This window comes from Filicampus tigris, chromosome 4 (assembly GCF_054856515.1).
Source record: "Filicampus tigris isolate MCC_2025a chromosome 4, RoL_Ftig_1.0, whole genome shotgun sequence".
Taxonomy (NCBI): Eukaryota; Metazoa; Chordata; class Actinopteri; order Syngnathiformes; family Syngnathidae; genus Filicampus; species Filicampus tigris.
In genome coordinates this window covers 11,475,340-11,498,849 of record NC_141220.1, presented here as the reverse complement: position 1 = coordinate 11,498,849, position 23,510 = coordinate 11,475,340, and the positions used below count along the sequence as shown (strand labels likewise).

Here is a 23,510-nt window from a genome sequence, read left to right as displayed (position 1 = left end):
TCCTCGTTAGCCCCTCTCTAGCCTGTTTTATATGTAACAGTATTCCAACACAACTGATTCAAATGATCAGGACCGTTATCAGGCTTATTCAAAGCTTGCTGATGAACTGATCACTTGAATCAGGTATGTTGGCACAGGATTACATATAAGACGGGTTGGATAGGATAGACTTGGAGACCCCTGCTTTACACAATGATGCCTCTTTTTAATTCAGATTTGCTGAATCTCTTGATGAGATTATGGATCGTAGATAAAGAAATCCCTACAGTTTTTGCAATAATATGCATGTTGAGAAGCGCTGTCCTCAAACTGTTGGACTATTTACTCACGCAGTTGTTCACTAAGTGGTGTACCTTGCGCCATCCTTACTTGTGGACAACGGAGCCTTTTGGGAATGGTTTTGTTATACCCAGTGATGCCACTCACCTGTTTCCAATTGACCTGTTGACCTGTGGAGTGTTCCAAAACAATTTTTGTTTGTTTGATTGTTTGTCTATCTGTTTTTTAGCATACCTCAACTTTCCCAGTCTTTTGTTCTCCTTGTCATTTTGTTGCAGAGATCCAATTCAAAACAATAGATTCACCCCAAAAAAATATTAAATACCTTGTCTTTGTATTATAGGTTGAACATAATTTGTAAATCATTGTATTCTGTTTTAATCATATTATACACAACATTCAAACTTCAATGGAATTAAGGTTTGTAGTTTGCAGTGAATTACACTGCATCATATAAGGAGCTGCGTCTGACATTTTGATTCTATCATATAACTGAATTTTGCAACCAGCTCTCAGTATGATATAATGCAGTTGTACACCGCTATAAAAACACAACCACAATAATTCACATAGTGTTCTTTTAATACCTCTCTAATTTTGTCAACTGAAATTAAACGTTATTTCTGTAAAGGCCCAACTTTTGATGCATATCTACAAAGGTGGGCATTTCGTCAGTACTGATGTAAGGTCTGTCAATCAAACACCCGTTTTGCTGGCGAACGGGAAATTAAAAAAACTGACAGACTAACCATCAACGGAAATGGATTTTCTTCTGTCACTGGAATCGGCACTAACCAGTTCAGTACCCATGGACCTTCACATGCCGTCACTGACGGACTCCAATTTCGCTGACGACTGATGGAAACACGCGCCATTTGTCTCACATGTTTGTTCGCGAGGGTGAACATATACCGGGGTTGCTTCGAGCGGACTGCATTGACAATGGGTCCATCGCATTCCTCTAATTGCATTCCTCTAGTTAGTCGGTTCTCGCTCCTCTGGTTACATACTACCACCTCCCACCAGAAACTGGTATATGTTTTGGACTACTAAAATGGTGGCTCCTCGATGTCTTCATTTGATGGAGACCTCTGCTAAAGATGACGTCATGTCATTGATGCGTATCACAAATGCACCATCTGCGTGTCAGATTCAACCGATCATCACAAATCCACAAGTCCACTTTCTGCTTTATGTTTCAAGTGGCATTAAATTAAAGTCAAATATCAACACTGTTACGCTTCACGATCCTAGCTTACGGTCCTAAAATAGCCGTCACGAACTATAACTTAACAATGGCGGAAGCGCAGTTATAATAACGATGACAGAGTCACGACTGACGATTACAGTTTTGGTTCGGCTTAAAATAACGATGGACTGACGATAATGGACGGGTGGCCTGGCCGCTGGCCAATGACAAACGATCGACCAGCAAAATTTACTGACGTGACCACCTCTGCATATCTTGTATTGGATCTCTTTAGATTTTCAATGTTGTGGTCGGTCAGTGTACTGAATTTAAAAAAAATAAAATAAACTCCTCATACTGTATATGCTGAGCTACTGTACCATCCAGTAACTAAACACACCAAAAGAAATTCCAAGAGTTCAAGCAATTAAGTTCCAGAGGCTCTGTGTCACATATCTAATTACCCAGACAGACAGCCGTTACCTATGGCCATGAAGTCTTCAACATCTGCAGGCAGAAGCGTGGCCAACGGGCCGGCATACAGCAGCAGTCCGTCATCTTCTTTTGTCATAAACTCCAGGGAAAGATGGCTATCAAAGCACGGTTTTATGGGAGGAAACCAGGCGTAGCCGTTGCCAAGGAAACTACGTCTTGTCTGCTGGCAGTCCGGCCCGTCATGCTGAGGGGGGCATCGGCACCTGTAGCACCATGGAGAACGACATAACAGAAAAACAATTTAAAATAGCAGAAAAGTAACTGTGTTGAAATCTTCACACCAATTTGAGCATGGCTTTTCTTTGGCAGGTGAGACATTGTTTACACACACAGAGTCAACTTGTGAGAAACGACCTCAACCAATCAATCATTAGCCTCAAGGGGCTTTCGGGTCATTGAAATACTTGTGATGGCAACCTGCATCTATTCGGATCATCACAGCAACTGGAGACAGTTACAGTAATTGTTTAAGTAAAGCAGGGGTTCCCATAAATAGTAGAATAGAAAAATACTACTTGTTTTCATGTGCAATTAAGCTCACCAGTGTTTAAATTGTTAATACAGCTGACATGACCAAAAACATAGGACAGCTTTGCTTCATAACTTTTAAAAGAAAGAAAGCTGTTTAGGAGTAAACTACTTAGCGTTTTCATTGCAACTGGTCTTTCAAGGTGTTTCTCCAAGTATGTTTCTCCATGTATATATTTAATGTGGAGACCGGTTACGTTTGTTTCCCATCATCTCCAGACTGTGTTGGTTAAGATGGATAAAATCATAAAACCTTAACGTCAGAGGAGGTATGCCTCAACAACAAACCCCTCATTTAATCACTGTGATGGAGGAGATTGACTGGTTGATCTCTTCTTGTCTCCCGCTCTGGTGCTATGTGAGACAAGGTGGCTTTGCTGATAATGTCACACTCATCTATTTCCATGCAACGCCTGAGGAAAGCTGCGTGTATTGAGGCTTTTAGGGCCACATTGCTGTTTATTCTGCAGAGGGGCGACGCATGTCAGGAATACTGATCTATTACTCACCTATATAGATGGCTTATGCAGAGTGAAGTGTTATGCATGCGTACGTTCACTCCAAGCAGAACCTCTCACTCTTTCACTGCTCAGACTCAGAGCAATATCTGCATGAGTAACTCAAGTGAAGTGATATTTTCCCATTTCCGACTGACGTTATCTAATCAACTGCTTTCTGGGGTCGCTTGTTAAGTTATGTCTACACACAACAGCAGCAAAAATTTTGGGCTTTACTGCATTTGGCGAGTATATTCAGCACATATAGGGTGAGATTCTTCTCACATAACAAGGGCTCAATGCAGAAAACCTACTGCAACACAGCCAACTTAAAAAAAAAAAAAGATAAGATAACAAATGGGTTCTGTGCATCCTCCTCACTTTGAAGAATGTGGGTCTGACAAACCCGTATGTTCATGTAAATGGAATTATATTCGATTTTCAGACGTTGTAAGCATAGAAGGGCCCCAAGTTGGATTAATCCCTCTGCCCTATATTTATTTAATCTGGGCATTAGTGTTAGCATGGAATGTACTGCATGCTGGGTCCGTTGAGTACCATCAAGACCACACATTTTAAAGGCTTTTCGATAATTACAGTCATCCTGTGAAGTTTTATGGTTTATGTTAATGACCATGATGCAAAGCCTATATTTATTCTTTACTTGGGACAAGTGAACATTGCAGCAGTAATAAAAAATATATCTAAATGTTCAACCCTAGTGAAAAGTACTTGGTTATATAGTGTGTAGCTCAATGGTTTTTGAAAATCTTGCTACTTTATATTCAACTGACAAGACAGCAGAGTAGTTGTAGCAAAGTCAGGTGAAGGTACAGGTGAAAGGCATTTTTGTCATGTAGTCAGAAGTCATGTTAGTAATTCTTGCCTCATTCAGCAGGGTGTCTGACTGTCAATAGATCTAAGTATGCTACAAGAGAGGAGAGGCTTTGCTCTCACCTGTATCCATTCTGGGCATCAATGCAGGTTCCCCCATTAAGGCACGGATTACTGGAGTAGGAGGAGCAGCTTTGGTGAGTCATTTCTCTGGCGGTGCAACCACAGACGGCTGAGGTCGTCACCGTTACTGAGACTAAGGACAACGCATCAGAGTCAACCAGGGTCGGCGACTCCCTAATGGTCAGCTGCGTGGTGCAGCCACCTGATGCCTTACAGTCAGCGTGCACACACTCGTCCACCTGCACCTCGCTTACATTAACACACAGCAGTGACTGTAGCTGCAGAGAAAATAGGGAAAAAAGCAAATAGATGAAGGAGACATTAACAAAATAATTGTCAGTGAACATACAAAGTTTAGTATCTCTAGAATTGACAGTCATATGAGGTCCTTCTGTAATGAGCGCGACGATGGATAACGTGACTTTGCAGCACGTTCACATGACAATAAAAACTTCCTACAATCTACATGCAGCATATTGTTCGATTAATGTATAATGGGTTTGCTAAAGCAGCGGGGTATGTTCAGGTCTGACACGGTAGTTAAAGAATGCAAGACCAAAGATTGAGGAGAGGCAATGTGATAGGGGAACGTAAAGACTGACAAGAAATGGATTTAAGAACAAAGAGGCCATAAAAAGACAAAGAAAGGTTTGTGTGAAATAAGAGGGCAGAGAATTTCAGTTTATCTCTTCCTCTTTAAACCCCAAGTGTACTTTATAATATTCAATCACTTTTTTCATCTGACATACAACTAGGATAAATACCTTCTTCTTATGTGCAGCAAGAATCCCATGGAGCTTCTCTGACTGCATGAAGCCTGTATCAGACAGCACATAGAAATGGATGTCCAGAGTTTTCTCCCCCCTGTCGGCAATGCTGAAAATGTTAATGCTGCCTGGTCTGACAGACAGGGTCTCAGACAGGAAGTCCCAGAGTGTCTCCAGCCGACTCTTCCTCTCGACATGAGAGTCGATAAAATCTCTTGGGGTTATGCCTTTTGGATACAAAGAAAGGAAAGGTTCATGGGATATAAATGAATGACTCATCAATGACAACGACAGAGTAGTTCAAAGCCTACAGAGTCTGCCATTCCATTAGCACAAGAGGAAGTCCAACATCTCCTACTATTGATCGAGCTAAACACGTTCATATACCAAAGTTGGCAACAAATCCAGTTGAATGCGTTGATTCTAGAAAGTGATGTATATTACTCCCCACATCGACAAAGATCTGATGATCTCATTGGAAGTGGGACGCTTTAAAACACGTTCAGCTGAAGGTGCATTGCAATTAGGTTGCCAAAGCAATTCTATCTTTGAGGCCACCTTTCAATAATATATGGAGAGAATATATCATCTTTAATCTTCCAAAATGATAATGACTTGTCACAGAGGCTTCCATAATAGTCTTCGACTCTGGTTTCAGATTGCCTTTTAAATGTCAAGGACTTTACCTGACACAGCCAATTTGACCTTTATCACTCTGATTTGTGAAGACACTGGTATAAAAATTAACACTCAAACTGTTATTGCAAATAATTCAATGGATGTTTTGCAAAGCTTGATAGATGTTGAAATTTAAATCATTAAAAAATTGCTTGACAGCGTGCGGCTGGTCGACTGGTTAGCACGTCCACCTCACAGTTCAGAGGTCGTGGGTTTGATCCCGGCCCCGGCCTCCCTGTGTGGAGTTTGCATGTTCTCCCCGTGCCTGCGTGGGTTTTCTCCAGGTACTCCGGTTTCATCCCACATTCCAAAAACATGCATGGTAAGTTGATTGGACTCTCTAAATTGCCCCTAGATGCGATTGCGAGTGCGGATGTTTGTCTCTGTGTGCCCTGCGATTGTCTGGCAACCAATTCAGGGTGTCCCCCGCCTACTGCCCGAAGACCGCTGGGATAGGCTCCAGCACGCCCCGCGACCCCTGTGAGGATAAGCGGTATAGATAATGGATGGATGGATATATATATATATCACCTCAAGTTCACATAGCCTGACAATCCCTTCGTCAAACCTCCTGGCTCGGAGGTTTGACTAAAATGTGCTACAATAATCAAATCTTGCTGACTCTTTTCTAGATGAGCCTCAATAAGAAATAAAATAAAAATAGAATACATGTGATTTTTTTTTTTTTTCATTCATAGCGACAGGATATAAATTACCAGTCAAACGTAGAGAGGCAGATGACAGAACTGCCTTGTCCTCCAGATCCCTCACATGAACTCTAACCCCGGATATCACATCGGGCCACACGCCATCTGATACCCCAACCCTCATCCAATAACTCCCCACTGGTGTGTTCTGTCGAATAGTCAGCAGTCCTGAGCTTTGGTTCACACTGAAATATCTGCTGAGTGAGAGAACAAACCTTAGGTTAAGAGGAAAATGAAATATTAATTTGTTGGTTACTCTAGCAAAAAGTAACAAAAAATTATAAAATAATAGACAATATATGTATATACATATCGTCGCTGTCCGGGGGAAACTTTTTATATCCAAATATGGTCAAATTCATTTTTTTTCACAAATGTATACTAATTAGCCGTCCCTACTTCATCTGTAATTTTTATACAATTTTAGCCAATTTAAAGGAGTGAAAATAACAAATACACAAATAAAATATCCAAATACAACACACTGCCGCTCTTGAACGAAACTAATGAGTGAGTGTTAGTGTTGCAAAAGTCTGTTAAAACTACTTCCGTTTCCTCGTTCTGCGGAAGCCATGTGGCGTAATTGTTGCCTCTATTTAAAGAGGAAGTCAACACAAACATATTTCTTTCACGAATATGTTCTATACAAGCCCACTAGTTGAAACAGGGCAGCAACTTCAGCAGCCGCCACTAGATCTGAGCTTGAACTTGCACCACATTACACTGTAAAAAATCGGGAGTGATATTTACCTGAAAAAAACGAGGAATGTTTTTTTTCACGTAAATTTCAAGTAAATTTTACATGGAGAGTTTTTGAGCAAATCTTATGCGTTTATTCATTTTTTTAATAAAGTCACTCAAGGGTTGAGGAAAGATAAGGCCGTTTTTTGTGTTTACGAAGCACGTTTCATACACAAGGTAACTCAATGTGGTGAAGGATCAAACCGACAACCTCCAGGTTGGGAGACGGCCACTCCACACCCGAGCTATGCTGCTCCTACAGTGTGTCAATAGATGTATTGCTGGTGTCTATAAAAGGGGACCAAAATGTTCCGCATCTGGAGGTACAAAAATTCCACCGGACACCAGCAACTGACACACTATACTGACACACAGTAGGACCGGCATGGCTCAGGTTTTGAGTGGCTGTCTCCCAACCTGGAGGTTGTGGGTTTCATCCTCAAGCACAGTGAGTTGCCTTCTGTATGAAATGTGTTATATGAATAAAACTGCCTTACCTTTCATCAACCCTTGAGTGACCTTTTTTTTTTATTTTGACATGTAAAAATTACTCAAAAACACTTGTAAAATGTACTTAGAATTTGAGAGTGAAAAAAACGTTTTAGGTTTCTTCAAGTAAATATCACTCCATATTTTTTACAGAGTGGTTTTGTTTCGTTTATCAGCTCTTGCTGTGATTGAAAATACCTGTCAGATGACATCCTTAAGTATTATTTTTTCCATTGCTTGGAATTGCATTCTCCAGTAGGATGTGTGTCCAGATTCATTTAAAAAATACACAAAAACACATGGAAATGGGAAAACAAAGGCTAATCCTTTACCCCCACATGCTTCTCCAAGAGCTTGATAGCTGTCATGGTAACTGTCAGACATTGGTGTATGAATAAACAAATATGGAATTGGTATTTCTTATCTGATCTTCAGGTTTTTTAATACTATACTAATAAGTATATTCTTAACTTCCCTGGAGGAATCACACTGTGCATATATGGTTATTGTCTCTGAATATCATTGAGCCTACGTGGGCTCCAATTGCTTGTGGTTAGTAGGAGACTAGTGTCTTTACTGGTAATCAAAGATGATGTTTATGATTAGTATCCATTCAATGTGCATTGATACATTAGTATGTAGATGTTTCATGTACAATGACCATAAACATTAGCTAGTTATGTGTCAGGTCAAATGATTCCAGTGGAAAACATTAACCCTTGTCAGAGAAAAATAGACTTAAATCATCCCAACACTAATAACCAGCGGCAGTTCATCTTCACACATGGGATGTAGGTTTTCCTGAAAAATAAATTAGTTCTATTGGAAGCTCTTACTTGGCTGCACTTGTATCGAGAGTGTAGGTCTTGTTGTCCCAGTCATCAGGATCTTGCACATACACTTTCCCCAGTGTTACATTGGCAATTCTTCCTGTTTAAGGTAAACACACACACATGCATCCATTCTTTTGGGATGACTTCTGCTGATGCTAACACTTATCTCCTTATCTTGCATTCTTGTCTACTTATTATGATCATAACTGTGGAGCCCACTGCTCGGATGAATAGGCTCCCAGCGCTCCACTTCAGAGAGTGTGGAGCTTCAGGAAGCCGGCCTATCTGAGTATGGATTATGTTATTATCAGCCTGCAGTGCCAGAGTAGCTGACTGTAACTGTGTAAACAATGGCAGCCTGGATGAGTCACAGTGCTCCTGTTCTCCACCATTACCAGTACTTTGAGGCAGTTCTGCATGATAGCAAATAAAACACTAAATAGCTTGCTTAACCAACTTATGCCAGAGTGTTAATTTAAAAAATAGACACACATAATAAAAATGACTCTCTATTGTAATATGGTATTCAGAGGAGCTTGAGTTAGGAAGGCAAGGATACACTGCGGTATTTAGAAAAGATTTGAAAAAAACACAACAAACTATTACAATGCAATTGGAACCACACAATTACAAATGCAGACTGCACAGAGCACGTATGCGAGTACAAACCTTTGCCTTCTGCTGTACCCTCATTTTTCTCATCATCAATCCATTGGTCATAAAAACAAAGAAGGAATAGATGGGAGAAGATCAGCGACTTACCCCTGTGGCTATACACGTAGATATCTTTCTCCCCTGCCTGGTGGGCGTTATCATTTTGGTCACCGATGGTGATAGTGAGTGTACTTGTGGCAGTCATTGGTGGATCACCACTGTCAGTCATAATCACTGGCAAGAGGAATTTGCTTTGCCTTTCCCTGTCAAATCTCCGTAGTGCTGTGAGTGTGGCTGAGCCATTCCCATGATCCTGAAGGTGAAAATCAGCCGAATAGACTAAAGGAAGGGAGATGAGGAAAGGAGGCCCATGCTCTGGGGTATCTCTATCCAAAATCTGAAGCAGTGTTGAGCTTGTGTTGAGCTTCACAACTTGAGGTGCCAGACTGTTTTCCCACACCATAGGACTGTAGACTGTCTCTAGCTCTGGACCATTGTCATTCACGTCCAGCAGTGGCAGGTATACAATTACACTGGCAGTCAGGGCTGGTCTACCTTGATCTATCGCGAATACAACCAAATCATAATGGGTCATGGTCTCTCGGTCCAGTGGCCTGGCGACTGTAATGATACCAGATTGGCTCACTGTAAATTGTCCATATGGGTCAGACTGAGGAAGAATACTGTACAGAATCTCCCCATTTGAACCTGAATCAGAGTCAATAGCTACAACTTGGATGATGGTGGTTCCTACAGCTACATCCTCGTTCAAAGGGGAGAGAAGATGAGAGCTCTGGGCAAACACAGGGGCATTATCGTTCTCATCTTCAACTTGAACCAGACACTGGATAAGGCTAGAGAAGTCAGAGTCTTCTACTTTGACGGTTAAATTAAACTTTTGCTCCAATGGCTTCTCAAAGTCCAGTTTCCTCTTCAATCTCAGAACACCCTTCTGATCCAGTCTGTGGCTAACCATGTAGAACTGTTGCTCTGAGTCTCCATCTATCACAGAAAATGCCAGTTGACCATATAGACCAGCATCAGGGTCAATGGCACCCAACTCCAGAATGATAGTGTCTACATCAACATTCTCAGGCACACGAGCGCTGCACTTCTCCTCCTGAAACTTTGGTACATGGTCGTTAATGTCTGTTAAGATAATGGTGGCAGTTGCTGTACTTGTCATTCCTCCACCATCGCAAGCCTCTACAACTAGCTGATGACTGTCCACCAGCTCCCGGTCCAGGCCGTCAGATGCCACAGATATTGTGCCAGTGCTGGAATCCATTATAAATAGGTCTTCATTGTTAGTGTTCTGCACGTTTTCAGTAATTTGGTAGGTGAGGATTGCATTCTGGCCTACAGCGGCATCATCAAGGTCTACTGCAGTCATTTCCACAACAAAGGTTCCAGGAGGCGAGTTCTCCCCTATGCTACTAAGACAATTATCAGGCAGGCATGAGAAGGTGGGTGCATTGTCATTGATGTCCCACACATTGATAATAACATCAGTAAAACCGGTTAATCCCTCGCCCTCCTCATCGGTTGCCATGACAACAAAGCGCCAGACAGCACGCTCTTCTCGGTCCATAGTGCGCTGGGCATACATCTCGCCCGTAATGTCGTTGATCATAAAGTGTGACTCTGCCCCTTGGCCATGGATGGAATATCGTATGGCCCCCTGGTCTGCATCTTTGTCTGGGTCAGTCGCTGTTACCTGTGGAGATAAAGACAACATAAGAAAATTGATTTTTATTGATTTTTACCTAAACCATATTTTTTTTTCTTTTTACAGCTGTCCCTTGCAAGCAAAACAGTCAATCATCACTTTTGCTTTATTGTTTGTTGTTTATTAAAATTCTTATTTGAACAGACCTCCAAAAAAAGCATAATCCATTTGGTAATGGATGAAGATGAACAACTCCAGCAGACATAATTCTTTTTATTGCAACATCTTTCGAGTGGAAGATAATTCCACTTGTGTCATTAGAATGTACTGTAAAGCCACCCATGTTTTTTGTATACTGATTGTGCTGTGCAGGGAGCAAATCCTAATATTACACTAAACGTTAGGTTACACGCAAGAATAATCACAAAACAGACTCAATGAGACAGACCTGTGGACAATGAAAATAATAAACCAGAGTACCTGGAGAGAACTTAACCATGCACAGAGAGAACAAGTTACCTCTACCAAGAACCTTCAATTAGGGCACAGGTGCCTAAGTCCGGTTATCGAGAGCCACTATCCTGCATGTTTTAGATGTCTCCCTCCTCCAACACACCTGCTTTAAATTATCAGCTCGTCAACAAGCTCTTCAGGAGCCTGATCACGATCCTGATCATTTGAATCAGGTGTGTAGAAGGAGGGAAACATCTAAAACATGCAGGGTAGTGACCTTGTTTGACACCTGTGCTCTAGGGATCAGCAGTATTAAACTCTTGGCCATGGTCCTAGCTATAATGTAAATCATTATAATGCAAGTATCTCACCTGTAGCACAAAGACCGGAGACCCATCAAGTTCCTCTGCGACTGATCCATAGTATTCATTCATGGAGAATACCGGTGCCTCATCATTCTTATTAACTACTGTTACCACTGCAGCAGCATAATCTTCCCACTTTCCATCTGAGGCAAGTACGAGCAGTTTGTACCTCTTCTGCTGTTCATAGTCCAGTGGCTGAGCAATGAATATTGTCCCCACCTCTGGCTCTATGTCAAAAACACCACCTTTGTTGCCAGATGTAATTTGGTAGCGCAACTTGGCATTGGCCCCTGTGACAGGAATCACAAAAATGCATGAAAATATGAAATGATGCTTAACAGTTGTAACTCACCGCAAGGGAAACAGATTGAGGTGCCATTTTTAAGAGGAGATCTTTATTAAGAGAGAATAGCATTCAGAATACTGTACTGTTTTTCCCAGTTGTCAATAAAGCATTTGAATAATCTCTGCAAGATGTATACTGAAGAAGGATACATTTTGTCCAGAGCAACAGGTGAGTGTAACTTCAAGGGTATTACACATCATGTCCTCCAAGATCTAAACATTAGCAGTCTAGTTTTTCCACATACCCTTTCTTGTTTTGGTTACTTAATAAAATTGAAACTTTGTACCTCACGTTGTCAGGTTTAATGCCGCACTAATTTAAAAAAATACGACCAGTAAAAAAGAGAAAAATGCATGAAAAAGAAAAGTAAGATAATGCACTAGTGTTTTCTAGGGAATGCTTTTTAAAACCGAACAGGGAGGCGAGCTGAATGTGGTGATTGTCTAAGGTAAGATCACCCTCTGTCTCTCTGTCTACATGGAGACCATTCATTCAAAGGGCTTGACATTGGAAGAGATAAAATAATCTCCTGAAATGTACAACATTTGCTTTCAATCACCCTGTTGGGTTAAAGTAGCGCCAATCCCACGTAAATACTCTAATCTGTACTATTAAAACAACCAAAGCTGACAAAGTCCACCCAGTCTCCCACTGTGACCTGGCAGGCTTACAAAGGTCAAGCCAAGGGTGGAATTTTTAAACAAGATAGAGTGAGCATAGAAGTACTACAGTGCTACGCTTTAATATCGGGGGTTGGTGTTATTCCACAACGATTCATCATTAGTGATGCAGTTCAGCCTAAGCTTCACCCCCCCTCACCATAAATACTTGATTAACAGACCTAAACGTGTCTGATAAAAGGATCTCAGTCAACTACTATACGGAGGATGAGAAACTGCTTTATTGCTTAAAACCCACCCACCCACTGAGTGGGAGCTTGTCACTCTTTTTGGAACATATGTACATCAGTGCATTACTAAACCATGAGTGCTTCTAAATCCAGTGCACTAAAACGGTGTCAGCAAAGTGATTTCGGCTGAGTCCAGATTGGATAGGACTGTTTTTATTTTAATCTCTTTTTTATTTTATTTTTTATTATTATTATTATTTTTTACACTAACTGTACTTCGCACACTATACTCCAAAAATAATGGCTGTATTTTGAGGGAGAGCCATCTAGAAAATTAAAAGGAGAACACAATGGTAGCAGTTATCTGGTTTCTTCGAATTTCATTTGTAAGAACAGCCATTAGTAAATCTTCTGTTCCTCCCCACACCTCATCAGGCATACCTTCATCTTCATCATTTGCACTGACAGTGACAACAGCCAGACCCACATCTACATCTTCATCCAAGGCCACTTCATAGAGTCTCTGAACAAAGGCCGGCTTGTTGTCGTTAACGTCGCTGATGAAAACTCGAACATATGCTGTGTCTGTACCAAAAGGACATAACGGCAAAAGAGGAATCAGAAAAGGCACAGCACAAATTCAGGCACTATTTTGACAAATATGTTTATGTGCATTATTCTCCAATTTGTTTAGGGCAGGGGTGCCTAAGTCCGGTCCTCAAGATCCCCCATCCAGCCTATTTTCCTTCTCTCCCTGGCTGCAACACACCTGATTCAAATGATCAGCTCATCAGCGAGGTTTGCAAAAGCCCGATAACGATCGTGTCATGTCATGTCATCTTCCAAACCGCTTATCCTGTACAGGGTCGCGGCGAATTACTGGAGCCTATCCCAGCCGACAATGGGCGAAAGGCAGACTACACACCGCGAACTGGTCGCCAGCCAGTCGCAGGGCACACACAGACACCGTCACTGAGCGGGAATCGATCCCACGCTGCCCGCACACAACTCAGGCGTGTGTACCACTACACTATCAGTGACCGCGATAACGATTGTGATGATTTGAATCAGGTGTTTTGCCTTAGGGACACATCTAAAACAGGCTGGATAGGGGATCTCGAGGACCGGAATTAGGCACCCCTTGTTTAGGGACTACAGTACAAGAATCATTGTCACATAGAAGAAGTAAGAAGTGCCATTTGACTTCACAGAATGTGACTTTTCACATGGAGATCTGGAACAGCGGTATTATGAAAGCTATGATGCAATTTATATAAATGATTGGGTTTAAGATGTAATGTTTTAATATGGCTAACAAATTAATGCAGCCAATTATCTGGCAATTTAGCAGAACTTTACAAAAGAACGCTTTTAATTAAATATTTATAAATTGACAAGTGTTTTGTCTTACTTTGCTTCTCACTACGTTGCTGACTTTTTTTGTTCAAAACAGAGTAAATTATCTCCTCACAAAAACACATTGGTGATATGTTAATTTAAAGGTGCGAGAGAACGTGATGATGGTGGGTGATTGGGACTGCCTTTAAGTGTTTTTACACCCACCCTCCCCGATATTTGTGTATCCCAGGGGTGATGAAGAGAGACAGGTAATGTTTGCAGAGGAGATGAGCCCTTCTGGATGTGGGAGATACGTCGCATAAGACACAGCTAAGGCAGATTGCAAATGCTAAGCAGACCAGCCACCCCTAGAGAGAAGGCTTTCCTGATTCAAAACATCAGACTTTAGGCATAATACCATATTTGCAACCGAGCAAAGACTCCCTTCAAAATATAAACGTCATATTCACGTCACTCTAGATACAGAGAGGGGATTTATGACTCCCAAAATGCCACTCAGACAGCGCTGTAAACAAGAACCCAATATCTTAGTTGAAAATTTAGCAGTGGAAATCACAACAGAGGTGAGAAATTTCTCAGCTGTTTTCACAGGAAGAAGCATGAATCAGCATGGTCATGGTGGAGGAATACATCCAATTAACATTCACAAGGCCCTGGGTGAAAATGAAAGTAATGTCAATGAGTGCTGTTTTTAAGAAAAAGCTCAACATTGGATTTTCATTTTTAGGCATACAGAGAACTTCTGGGACTTGCAAAGGGTAGTGGTTAATTCAGAGGTAACTATCTTCTAAAGGGTCTTAGAATTTGAAGTGTTTACAGATGTTTAATACAGATACTGAATAATGATGAGCTAAACATAAGCTGAAAGATAAAGCATGTCTCAAGGTCTTGTTTTACGTGAAACGAGGAGTGATTCTAGTCATCACTGCATGATTAAAATAAATTACGTTCAGTTATGTTCAGAATAATATTTAAAAAGTGAGTAAAGTTTAAAATATTTGGAATAACTTATTTTCAGACACACATATGCATTGGGGGTAATACACTTCAATCAAAATATGAGGAAATCCAATTTCTTGTTTCTGAAAATGGAGAAAAAGAGAAACATTACGCTGTTCATAAAATGTCAATGATTTTGTCTTTACAATCTTTATTTACAATCCGAAAACCTTACAATTTTGCTTTTCTTTGGGTGTATTCACACCGAAAAAGTCCTTTGGTCTGACTGTTTGGTGCGGACCAAAAGCAGACCTATTTTTTTTCATTTGGTGCAGTCCGCATTCACTCTGTAGTTTGTGAACTCTATTCTGTAAACACACGCACACGCATGTAATGCTCAGTGCTCACATTGGAGAGAAATGACGAGGGTGGCACCCAGAGCACAGGCCCGGAAATGGAGGAAAATATGGACTTTCTACAAAGCATGTGCTGCATTCTTGCTCTGTAGATTTGTGCTATTATTAGAGCTGCAAAATAATTTTGAACATCAAGAGCAGCTCATTCAACGCGGGTTTTACAACACTCTGGTTCTAATTTTGGAACAGCATCGGCGAATGTGTACAGCAGAGCTGGGCATCAACCAAACCGCCACCGAGTTACCGTCTGCATATTCAAACGACCCACGTGGGCCCAGTCCATCCCTCGTCGGCGACAGCCAATCGGCGTCGAGAACGTAATCTTCTGTCACAAGCAGGCGCCGCACGAGCAGACACGCCGCCAAACAAAGAAAAACTATCAAACAAAAACAACACAAACACACGCGTGCAGTTTTCAATTTTGTTCTGAAGCCCAAAGCAAACACAAAGTTACTCTATCTGGGGCTCGAACTGATGCCAGAAACTCACTGATCAAGCGATTCGCACTTATCACTCCGCCATACAATTACGATATAAAACATCAAGCCAATGCCTTTGTTCAGCCAGCCGGGTCACTGCCCGTTAGAGATGAGTGTGGTCTGCACTTTAGTCTGTATATCTGTAATTTTGTTGAGAAACCTATGATTAAGTCCATAAATCCACCATACTTGTTGGTACAGTATTAATGCAACACAGACTCCACATTTTCATTTCACGTTTAAGTGACTTGAGTAAGTGAAACATGAAGACCGAACTAGATACGCTGTACAAGCCTGGCTACATGGAGCACATATTGGATGGGGCAACTTCCCATTAAAGTCTGTTTGACCAGACCTGCATAGGAAATTATGTCATCTTTCACGGTAACTCAATGTAAACGCTGTTGGCTGTAGGCAGTGTAATTCAGCCTGCGTATTGCACAAGGACCGACTGCGCATGTCAACCTTTTACTGAGTCTCTTGGCGACATTCTGAAATTCCATCATTGTTTGAGACGTCAGCAATAAGCAGTTAATTTTACTCATCAATAACTGTATACAACTTATCCTGCTCATATAAAAGGAGATGTACATCTACACATATTTTGGAGTATTTTCACTAAAATATTTCAGTTTATTATTTCATTTTTGTCCTTTTCACAGGGTGATTCACCTCTATTAACAGGCCTCCACTGAATACAACTGTAAAATCAATTACCTGAGTTTGGTTGTTTGTTCCTGCCAGGCCGAGCAGATTCTTCTCCATCCACTGACTGGACCTCCAGCAAGTAGGAGCTGCGGGCCTCACGGTCAAAAATGGCCTCTGTGTAGATGATCCCAAGTTTGGGTTCAATTCGGAAAAAAAGGTGGTCACCACTGCTGTCGCTCAGCAGAGAGTAAGTTATCTGTGGATTAGAGTGAATGTAGATGATAAACACTATGCTGATTTTGATGAATATCTTGCTAAAAGGAGAGTTGTTGTGAAGCATACAATGCATATGAAGAAAAACAGACTAATCATCTGGTTGAATGATTATGGTCACTGACAATTACACAGTTACAAAGCTCAACAAAACATTGTTTCTGGAGAGTGGTAGGGATGTTACAGATCATTGATGGTTCAATAACCTGGATATGAGTGAAGAGGTGTCCAAAATGTTTTTATTGTACTTTGTATTTTCCAACAATTTTCTGAAGCAGGAATCAAACGCCTTTTGAAATTGAGAGTGACTTATTGAGTAATTATTTTTTATTTGTGACTATCAGTTTGATAAACACTTCTGAAGTACCATATTTGCTCAAAGTAATTTTAATTACTTATCGATAATTATTGATATTCATTTATGTGAATACACGGATTATGTTAATGATTACCAACAACGATTATCAGCAATGATTTAACCAGGTTGGAAATATCAAAATGCAACACATTATTTCTGTAAAATTACATTTTCAAATGATCACAACATTTTACAACATTACTTGGAAATCACAATGTCGCATCGCTAGTGAACTATTTTTAGAACAGACTGACGGACTGGTGACTCATGTTGTCCTTGGTGCGACCTGGTACCCACCAGCAGGCAATATATTGGTGACCCCTGTTCTAAAGGATTCAACCTTGGTATTTTTCGCCATCCTTTTTGTTTACTTGCTGTCTTTGTCACAGAGGGTACTAAGTAGATGAAAGGCTTGTTTTTGATTAAGCAATTATTATCATTATTATATACAGTATTTCATGCAGTACATCAATATCAATTACTTACAGTATTTTGATATTTGACATTAAGGCCAAAGTAGATGAGGTGAATCATCTAGACCAGGGATGGGCAACTGGTGGACCCACGCTGGGTGGCCCTTGATTAAAATCCCACCGCCCTACCTCAGCAACATTTAAGTTGCCCATCCCTTCTAGGTTGTACCTTTTCACAATCACTTTGCTGATACGTAAATTATCCACAACAAACTTTCAAGGTTTCTTAATATTTACCTTCACAAGAACTCTTATGATAACTTATTATTAACACCATTACGATTAAAAAAAAAATCCACTGTGTATATCATCTTGTGTTGATTGTTTTTAGATTTATTTTCCCCACAAAACATGAGCAGGTAGTGAAGTAGACAAGTACAAACCTCTCCATTACGACCCAGGTCTTTGTCATGAGCTGACACCTGAAGAATTGAGGTTCCTAATTGGGCCCCCTCCGTTACTGACGCTTCGTAGATGGATGATGTAAAAAATGGCACGTTGTCATTCACATCTTGGGAGAGAAGTGACAGTTACGATAGTTGCAGTTCATTTTCAGGAAGTAATTTAGCGCCAAAGTTCCTGCAATCATGTTTGTCTTTCAGGTTTTCCGGGAGTGACATTTTTCAATGTAAAATAGAGTTAGTGGGGGCCTATTCCGTTTTAATAAAATCAATTCAGTGACTTTCGTCTTGCAAATAATTACAAAGTCAAATGTTAACTTCAACTTAACTTTGTTAATAAGAAAATAAAACACATTTGTTTTTTTGGTTTGTTAAACTGTACATATGAGTGCTCCAAAACGACAAGTGTGAGTTCGTGGCCTATTAAAGTGTGTACTGTATTTGCTGTTTGATGCCAATATTTTTCTCCCAGTCACCTTCAAATGAAAAATATATATTGTATTTAATTAAGGAGATAGGATATATTATTTTACTTCCATATAATAAAGTTGTATTGTATTGTATCTATCCATCTATTTATCTATCTATCTATATATCTATATATATGTGTGTGTGTGGGGTGTGTCTGTGTGTGTGGGTGTGTGTGTCTGTGTGTGTATGCAATAAAATGACGAGATGAGGAGATGAAGGTGGGTCACTTTTACTCTCAACAACAAAACTGACTGTTTTCACAGAAATCTACTCCATTTTTCATTGCTTTCATGTATATCAGCCACTCCCTTTGAACCCTGAAACATGTACATTATATACCTCCCTCCTATCACTTCAACTCTTAAAGGTCTTTACCATCCACAACAAAACTGACTATTTACACAGCAAACAGCTGTTGTTAAGGCATCCGACACCGCCACCACATTGAGGTATTTCATAACATCCTGTGTTATTCCTCTCAGCTGGAACTGGGCCATGATGTGCTGAAACCACAGTCAAGGATTGTGTTGCCAAAACTTGGTCAACTTGACCGTTGTAGCGTAGATGTTAGCATTGAGAAATGACTTTATTGCTCACGTCGGGGCCACCAATTGTGTAGATGCGGTAAATGATGAGAACAGGAGACGAAGGCGAGTCATTTTTACTCTCCACTTAAAAACTGACTGTTTACCCCAAGCTACTTTATTTTCATCCCTTTCATTTATATCCGCCACTCCCTTTGAACCCCCAAAAATATACCTCCCTCCCATCAGTTAAAGGTACAGGTTCCCGATGAATGTCTCTCCCTTGTGGGTCACCGTAGTATACTATATAGTTAGCTATATGGTTTGTGTCTTCTTGCAATAGGCGAATTATAATATGTGAAAATGTATTCAGAACAAGCATTTGGTAAACTATGTTACAGCTACATTATAAGCAAGTGACAGACATAGCAGCCATACCTGTGATATTCACATAAACTGTGGTAAAAGCTGCAAGCGGCACTGCAGCCACATTCTGTGCTCGCACTCGCAGAGAAAAAAAAGGAGTAGTTTCATAGTCGAGAGGCTCAGACACCAGGATGGAGGCAGAGCCATCTTCCCGATTGGGGGAGAGGTAGAAACGAACTGGCATGTTAGTTTCCGGGACCATTCCATCTTCCAGATTATAGGTCACCCTTGGGTCACCAAGCTGAGAAGTTGCCTTGATTGTCTGAATGGAGTCCAAAGACAGAAGAGTCAGCCTTAATGTTAACATAATGGGAGCTTGATAGAAAATCATGGTAAAATTCCCTATAGCCTACATAGAGTATTATGTGGTATTGTTGTAATCTTCTTGGTTTCACTCTCTAACTGGTATCTCAATGAGCAATACATTCTTGTGAATGCTTGTGAGCATAGCCTAGTGAATTTTAGGTTTTCGTCAAGGTTGCTTGCAAGGATGAACGCAGACAATTTTTACATGTCGCAAACGTTAAAAAAAAGGTACCTTTTGAACATTTTCAAATTTGAACATCTTCACAATTTCTTTGCGACAAGAAAAACAGTTTGCGGCAACTGTGAACCTCCTTGCAACCTTTTACAAACCCTGAAAACCCCCCACAAAAGTTGCTACACTCGCAAGCATTTGCCACTCAGTAAGATATAGGGATGTAACGGTACGCTAAATCACGTTTCGGTTCGGTTTTTTGGAAACTTCGGTTTGGTATATTTTCGGTACAAAAAACACTGAATTTAAGAAATATATATTTTCATTTTGAAAAGATGTCAAGTAAACTGTACTTTTTTTTCAAAAAATTACACCAGAATAAAAAATACACTAACAATAAAGATCTCTTAATTTTGTAAATTATTAAGACACTGAAATCTTTAAATACTCAGCAGCAACAGCCCATGATGACCCAGTAAGTATTCAAGTTAAAGCCAAGTTATCATTACAGTACATATATACACTTTTTGTGATGAAAAAAATACATACAATAACAGTTAGGGTTATTGCTAACGATATTACAACTATTTTTATAATGAATAATGCGAGCAGTTGTACTTGGATTAATAAAAACGTGATAATTAAACTACGTCTGACGGCGTGTTCCTGGAAGACGCTACAATATGATAAATCTTGATATTTAAGTTTGACGTTTTTGCTCTCTCGTCTAAGAAACATTCATAGTTGGATGATCCCGTGCATGTTAGACGTGCTACCTGCCGCCCATCTCATGTAGCAATGTCGGCACACAACTTTCGGACTTAACCACGTACCTTTCCCTATCGGCGATTTTAACAGGACAGCCAGATTGTTCGCAGTGTACGGGGGGACCATCAAGCTCTGGCTCTTTTCTGGCTTTGACTTTTGTGCCGCCACTCTCGTCTCCTTCATGCAACAGTCAATAGCGCCCGTGCGTAAGATCGCGCTAATAAGTGGACCGAACCAAACGCAAGTGGACCGAACCGAACATGCCATACCGAAATGTATTAATACACCCTCGTGTACCGTTACAGCCCTACCACCTTTAATGAATGAGTTACCTTATTTTCCGGACAATAAGCCGCTAGGTTTTTTCTAGGTTTTGTACCATACGGCTTATATAAAAATGTTTCTATTCCGGGGATTTTTCTTCCACCTCTAGGGGTGCTCTAACCGGAATTACTAAATAATACAAAACAATTGCCATTAATAGGATGTGACTGCAGTTGGAGAAGTCCAACAGGCAAGGGCGCTATGTACTAGCTTATGCATTAGGTGGTATGTGGAAGAAGAGCAATAAAAGATGCACATTAACCGACAAACTGGAGTTGCAGCGGGCAATGAAATGAAAATAAGTACTGTTTATTTTCTCATGGTTCTGTTCCGTTTGAATCAGCAAAGTTACTGCCGTGGTAACAGACACTTATAGGATCTATAAGAATCTGTTCCGGTACATACATGTACATTTACAGTTCAAAATCGTTCTGTAAATGCAGTAAATATCAACATTTTCAACATAGATGCAGCTTATATAAAGGTGCGGCTCATATATTATTTTTTAATTATTTTTTTAAAATAGAGTGTGTGCTGCTTATATGAATGTACGGCTTATAGTCCAGAAAATACAGTAAATATACAGTGGTGCCTTGAGATACCTGTTGACTCGCTCCATGAACACTCTCATTAATTAAATTAATCTGTTCCAGCCCCCGAAAAAAAAAAAAAAAAAATGTTGTAACGTGTTAATTAAAACAGCACTCATCAATACTGTATGTATATTTCATAAAAACATCTCATGATAACATAATGAAATAACATGTAGGCCTAAATAATTAATTAGTTTATGCATCATGATCAATTCATTGCAGCTCTTTCTGCTGTGCGTGACTTGGCCATTGGGGGCCAGTCTCATACAGTCATGCAAATACATATAGAGGTGAATTCAAATACTGTGAGTGAGACAGTAAGCTTCAGTAATCCATCCATCCAACCATTATCCAAATCGCTTATCCTCACGAGGGTCGCAGGGGTGCTGGAGCCTATCCCGGCTGTCTTCGGGCAGTAGGCGGGGTACACCCTGAATTGGTTGCCAGCCAATCACAGGGCACACACAGACGAACAAACATTCCTGTTCACGATCATACCTAGGGACAATTTAGAGTGTTCAATTAACCTACCATGCATGTTTATGGTTTTTGGAATGTGGGAGGAAACCGAAGTACCCGGAGGAAATCCGGGGCTGGATTTTAACGTACAACCTTGCTCTGTGAGGCGGATGTGCTAATCAGTTAACCACGTGCCGCCCCAGATTCAGTAATATTAGTTGTTTTTTGCAGATGTCTGTTAGTATTGCTCTATTGTCTGTGTACAGTACATGTGCTGTTTCCACTGCATAAACATTAAAACACTGCCACATACGGTAGATGCTATTTAGACTTCAAGGCAAAGTTAGGTTGTTTTAAATACACAAAGATGAATTCTCTTCATTGTATGTTTAGTTTGACAGTAAACCTCAACTGGGAGTGGCATTAAAAAGCTTGAATCCTCTGTTGCCGAACTGTTGCTTGTTATGAAGTGAGTTGAGTCACCCCTGCCAACGTACTTGTCTCAAATATTTGTTTCAAGCCAAAGCAAAAAAAATCAACCTGATCTTGAAAAGGTCGGGTCACTTGTACCTCATGGCAGGAGTACAATTCATTATTTTCATTACTCAATGACTCTGTTTTGTTTTAGCCTACTGAGCAGTCGAAAAGCACTGCAAGATATCAAATGGCAGTAACCTCCTTAATTAAAATAAAAAAAACAACAAGAAAAAAACTAATGCCTGTTCTAGTTCTAAGCATTGACTTGTTTTTAGTGTGTTTGTGATTGTATTTAATAAAACGAAAACAAAATAATAATGTGCTGACCCTGAGAGAAACCACATTTACATTGAGTTAAGTAACTTGTGTTGTTAAGTAAACTGCCAGATAGAGTCACTAAAAAGTGAGGCATACTCATTAGAATATTTACATTTTCAATAGTGCACCTTGAAGGCAACTTAAAAAAAATAAAAAAATAAAATAAACCGCCTTCATACGCGATGTCATCATATCACATTAATTGTCAGTACACCTCAGGTAGACTGCTGCGCCTGTTTTAATCTGACACTCCCACCCCCCAAAATATGCCTCAATCAACCCAATCTTAGCCAATATGAAAGGATTAACTGTGCAACTATGTTTTGTTTTTTCCTTTTGCGTTTTATGATACTCAGTCAAAATGACAACGGTGGTTGGGAGAAAGAGAAGAAATAAATCACAGGTAACTTCTGGTTTGCACCAATCATGATTGTTTGAGTGAATTGGCTCTTGCCATGTGGATGAATAAACAGAGCGGTATTGGTTCTGTTAAACCATGTTTAGCACGACTAATAGTCTGTATTTTCTGGTTTTGTTCAACTGCGCGGGTGGCACGGTGGTCAACTGGTTAGCTCCGGCCTCCCTGTGTGGAGTTTGCATGTTCTCCCCGTGCCTGTGTGGGTTTTCTCCGGGAACTCTGGTTTCCTCCCACATTCCAAAAACATGCATGGTAAATTGATTGGACACTCTAAATTGCCCCGAGGTGTGATTGTGAGTGCGGATGTTTGTCTCTGTGTGCCCTGCGATTGGCTGGCAACCAATTCAGGGTGTCCCCCGCCTACTGCCCGAAGACAGCTGGGATAGGCTCCAGCACACCTGCGACCCTTGT

General features: G+C 40.5%; 1 protein-coding gene across 3 annotated transcripts in view; it reads right to left on the bottom strand.

The window, feature by feature from the left end:
- LOC147148489 (neural-cadherin-like) overlaps positions 1 to 23,510 on the bottom strand; it is a 136,884-nt gene that overhangs the window by 34,360 nt on the left and 79,014 nt on the right. For 2 of the 3 annotated variants that reach the window (XM_086028517.1, XM_086028519.1), the window contains exons 13-23: positions 19,277 to 19,526; positions 17,826 to 17,953; positions 16,408 to 16,594; positions 12,939 to 13,082; positions 11,308 to 11,591; positions 8,923 to 10,531; positions 8,164 to 8,257; positions 6,107 to 6,294; positions 4,710 to 4,939; positions 3,946 to 4,223; positions 1,952 to 2,166 (exon numbers count right to left, since the gene is read on the bottom strand). In XM_086028517.1, coding sequence (XP_085884643.1) covers positions 1,952 to 2,166; positions 3,946 to 4,223; positions 4,710 to 4,939; positions 6,107 to 6,294; positions 8,164 to 8,257; positions 8,923 to 10,531; positions 11,308 to 11,591; positions 12,939 to 13,082; positions 16,408 to 16,594; positions 17,826 to 17,953; positions 19,277 to 19,526 — 3,607 coding nt within the window. The remainder of the gene's footprint in view (positions 1 to 1,951; positions 2,167 to 3,945; positions 4,224 to 4,709; positions 4,940 to 6,106; positions 6,295 to 8,163; positions 8,258 to 8,922; positions 10,532 to 11,307; positions 11,592 to 12,938; positions 13,083 to 16,407; positions 16,595 to 17,825; positions 17,954 to 19,276; positions 19,527 to 23,510) is intronic. The other variant, XM_086028518.1, reaches the window with a different exon arrangement.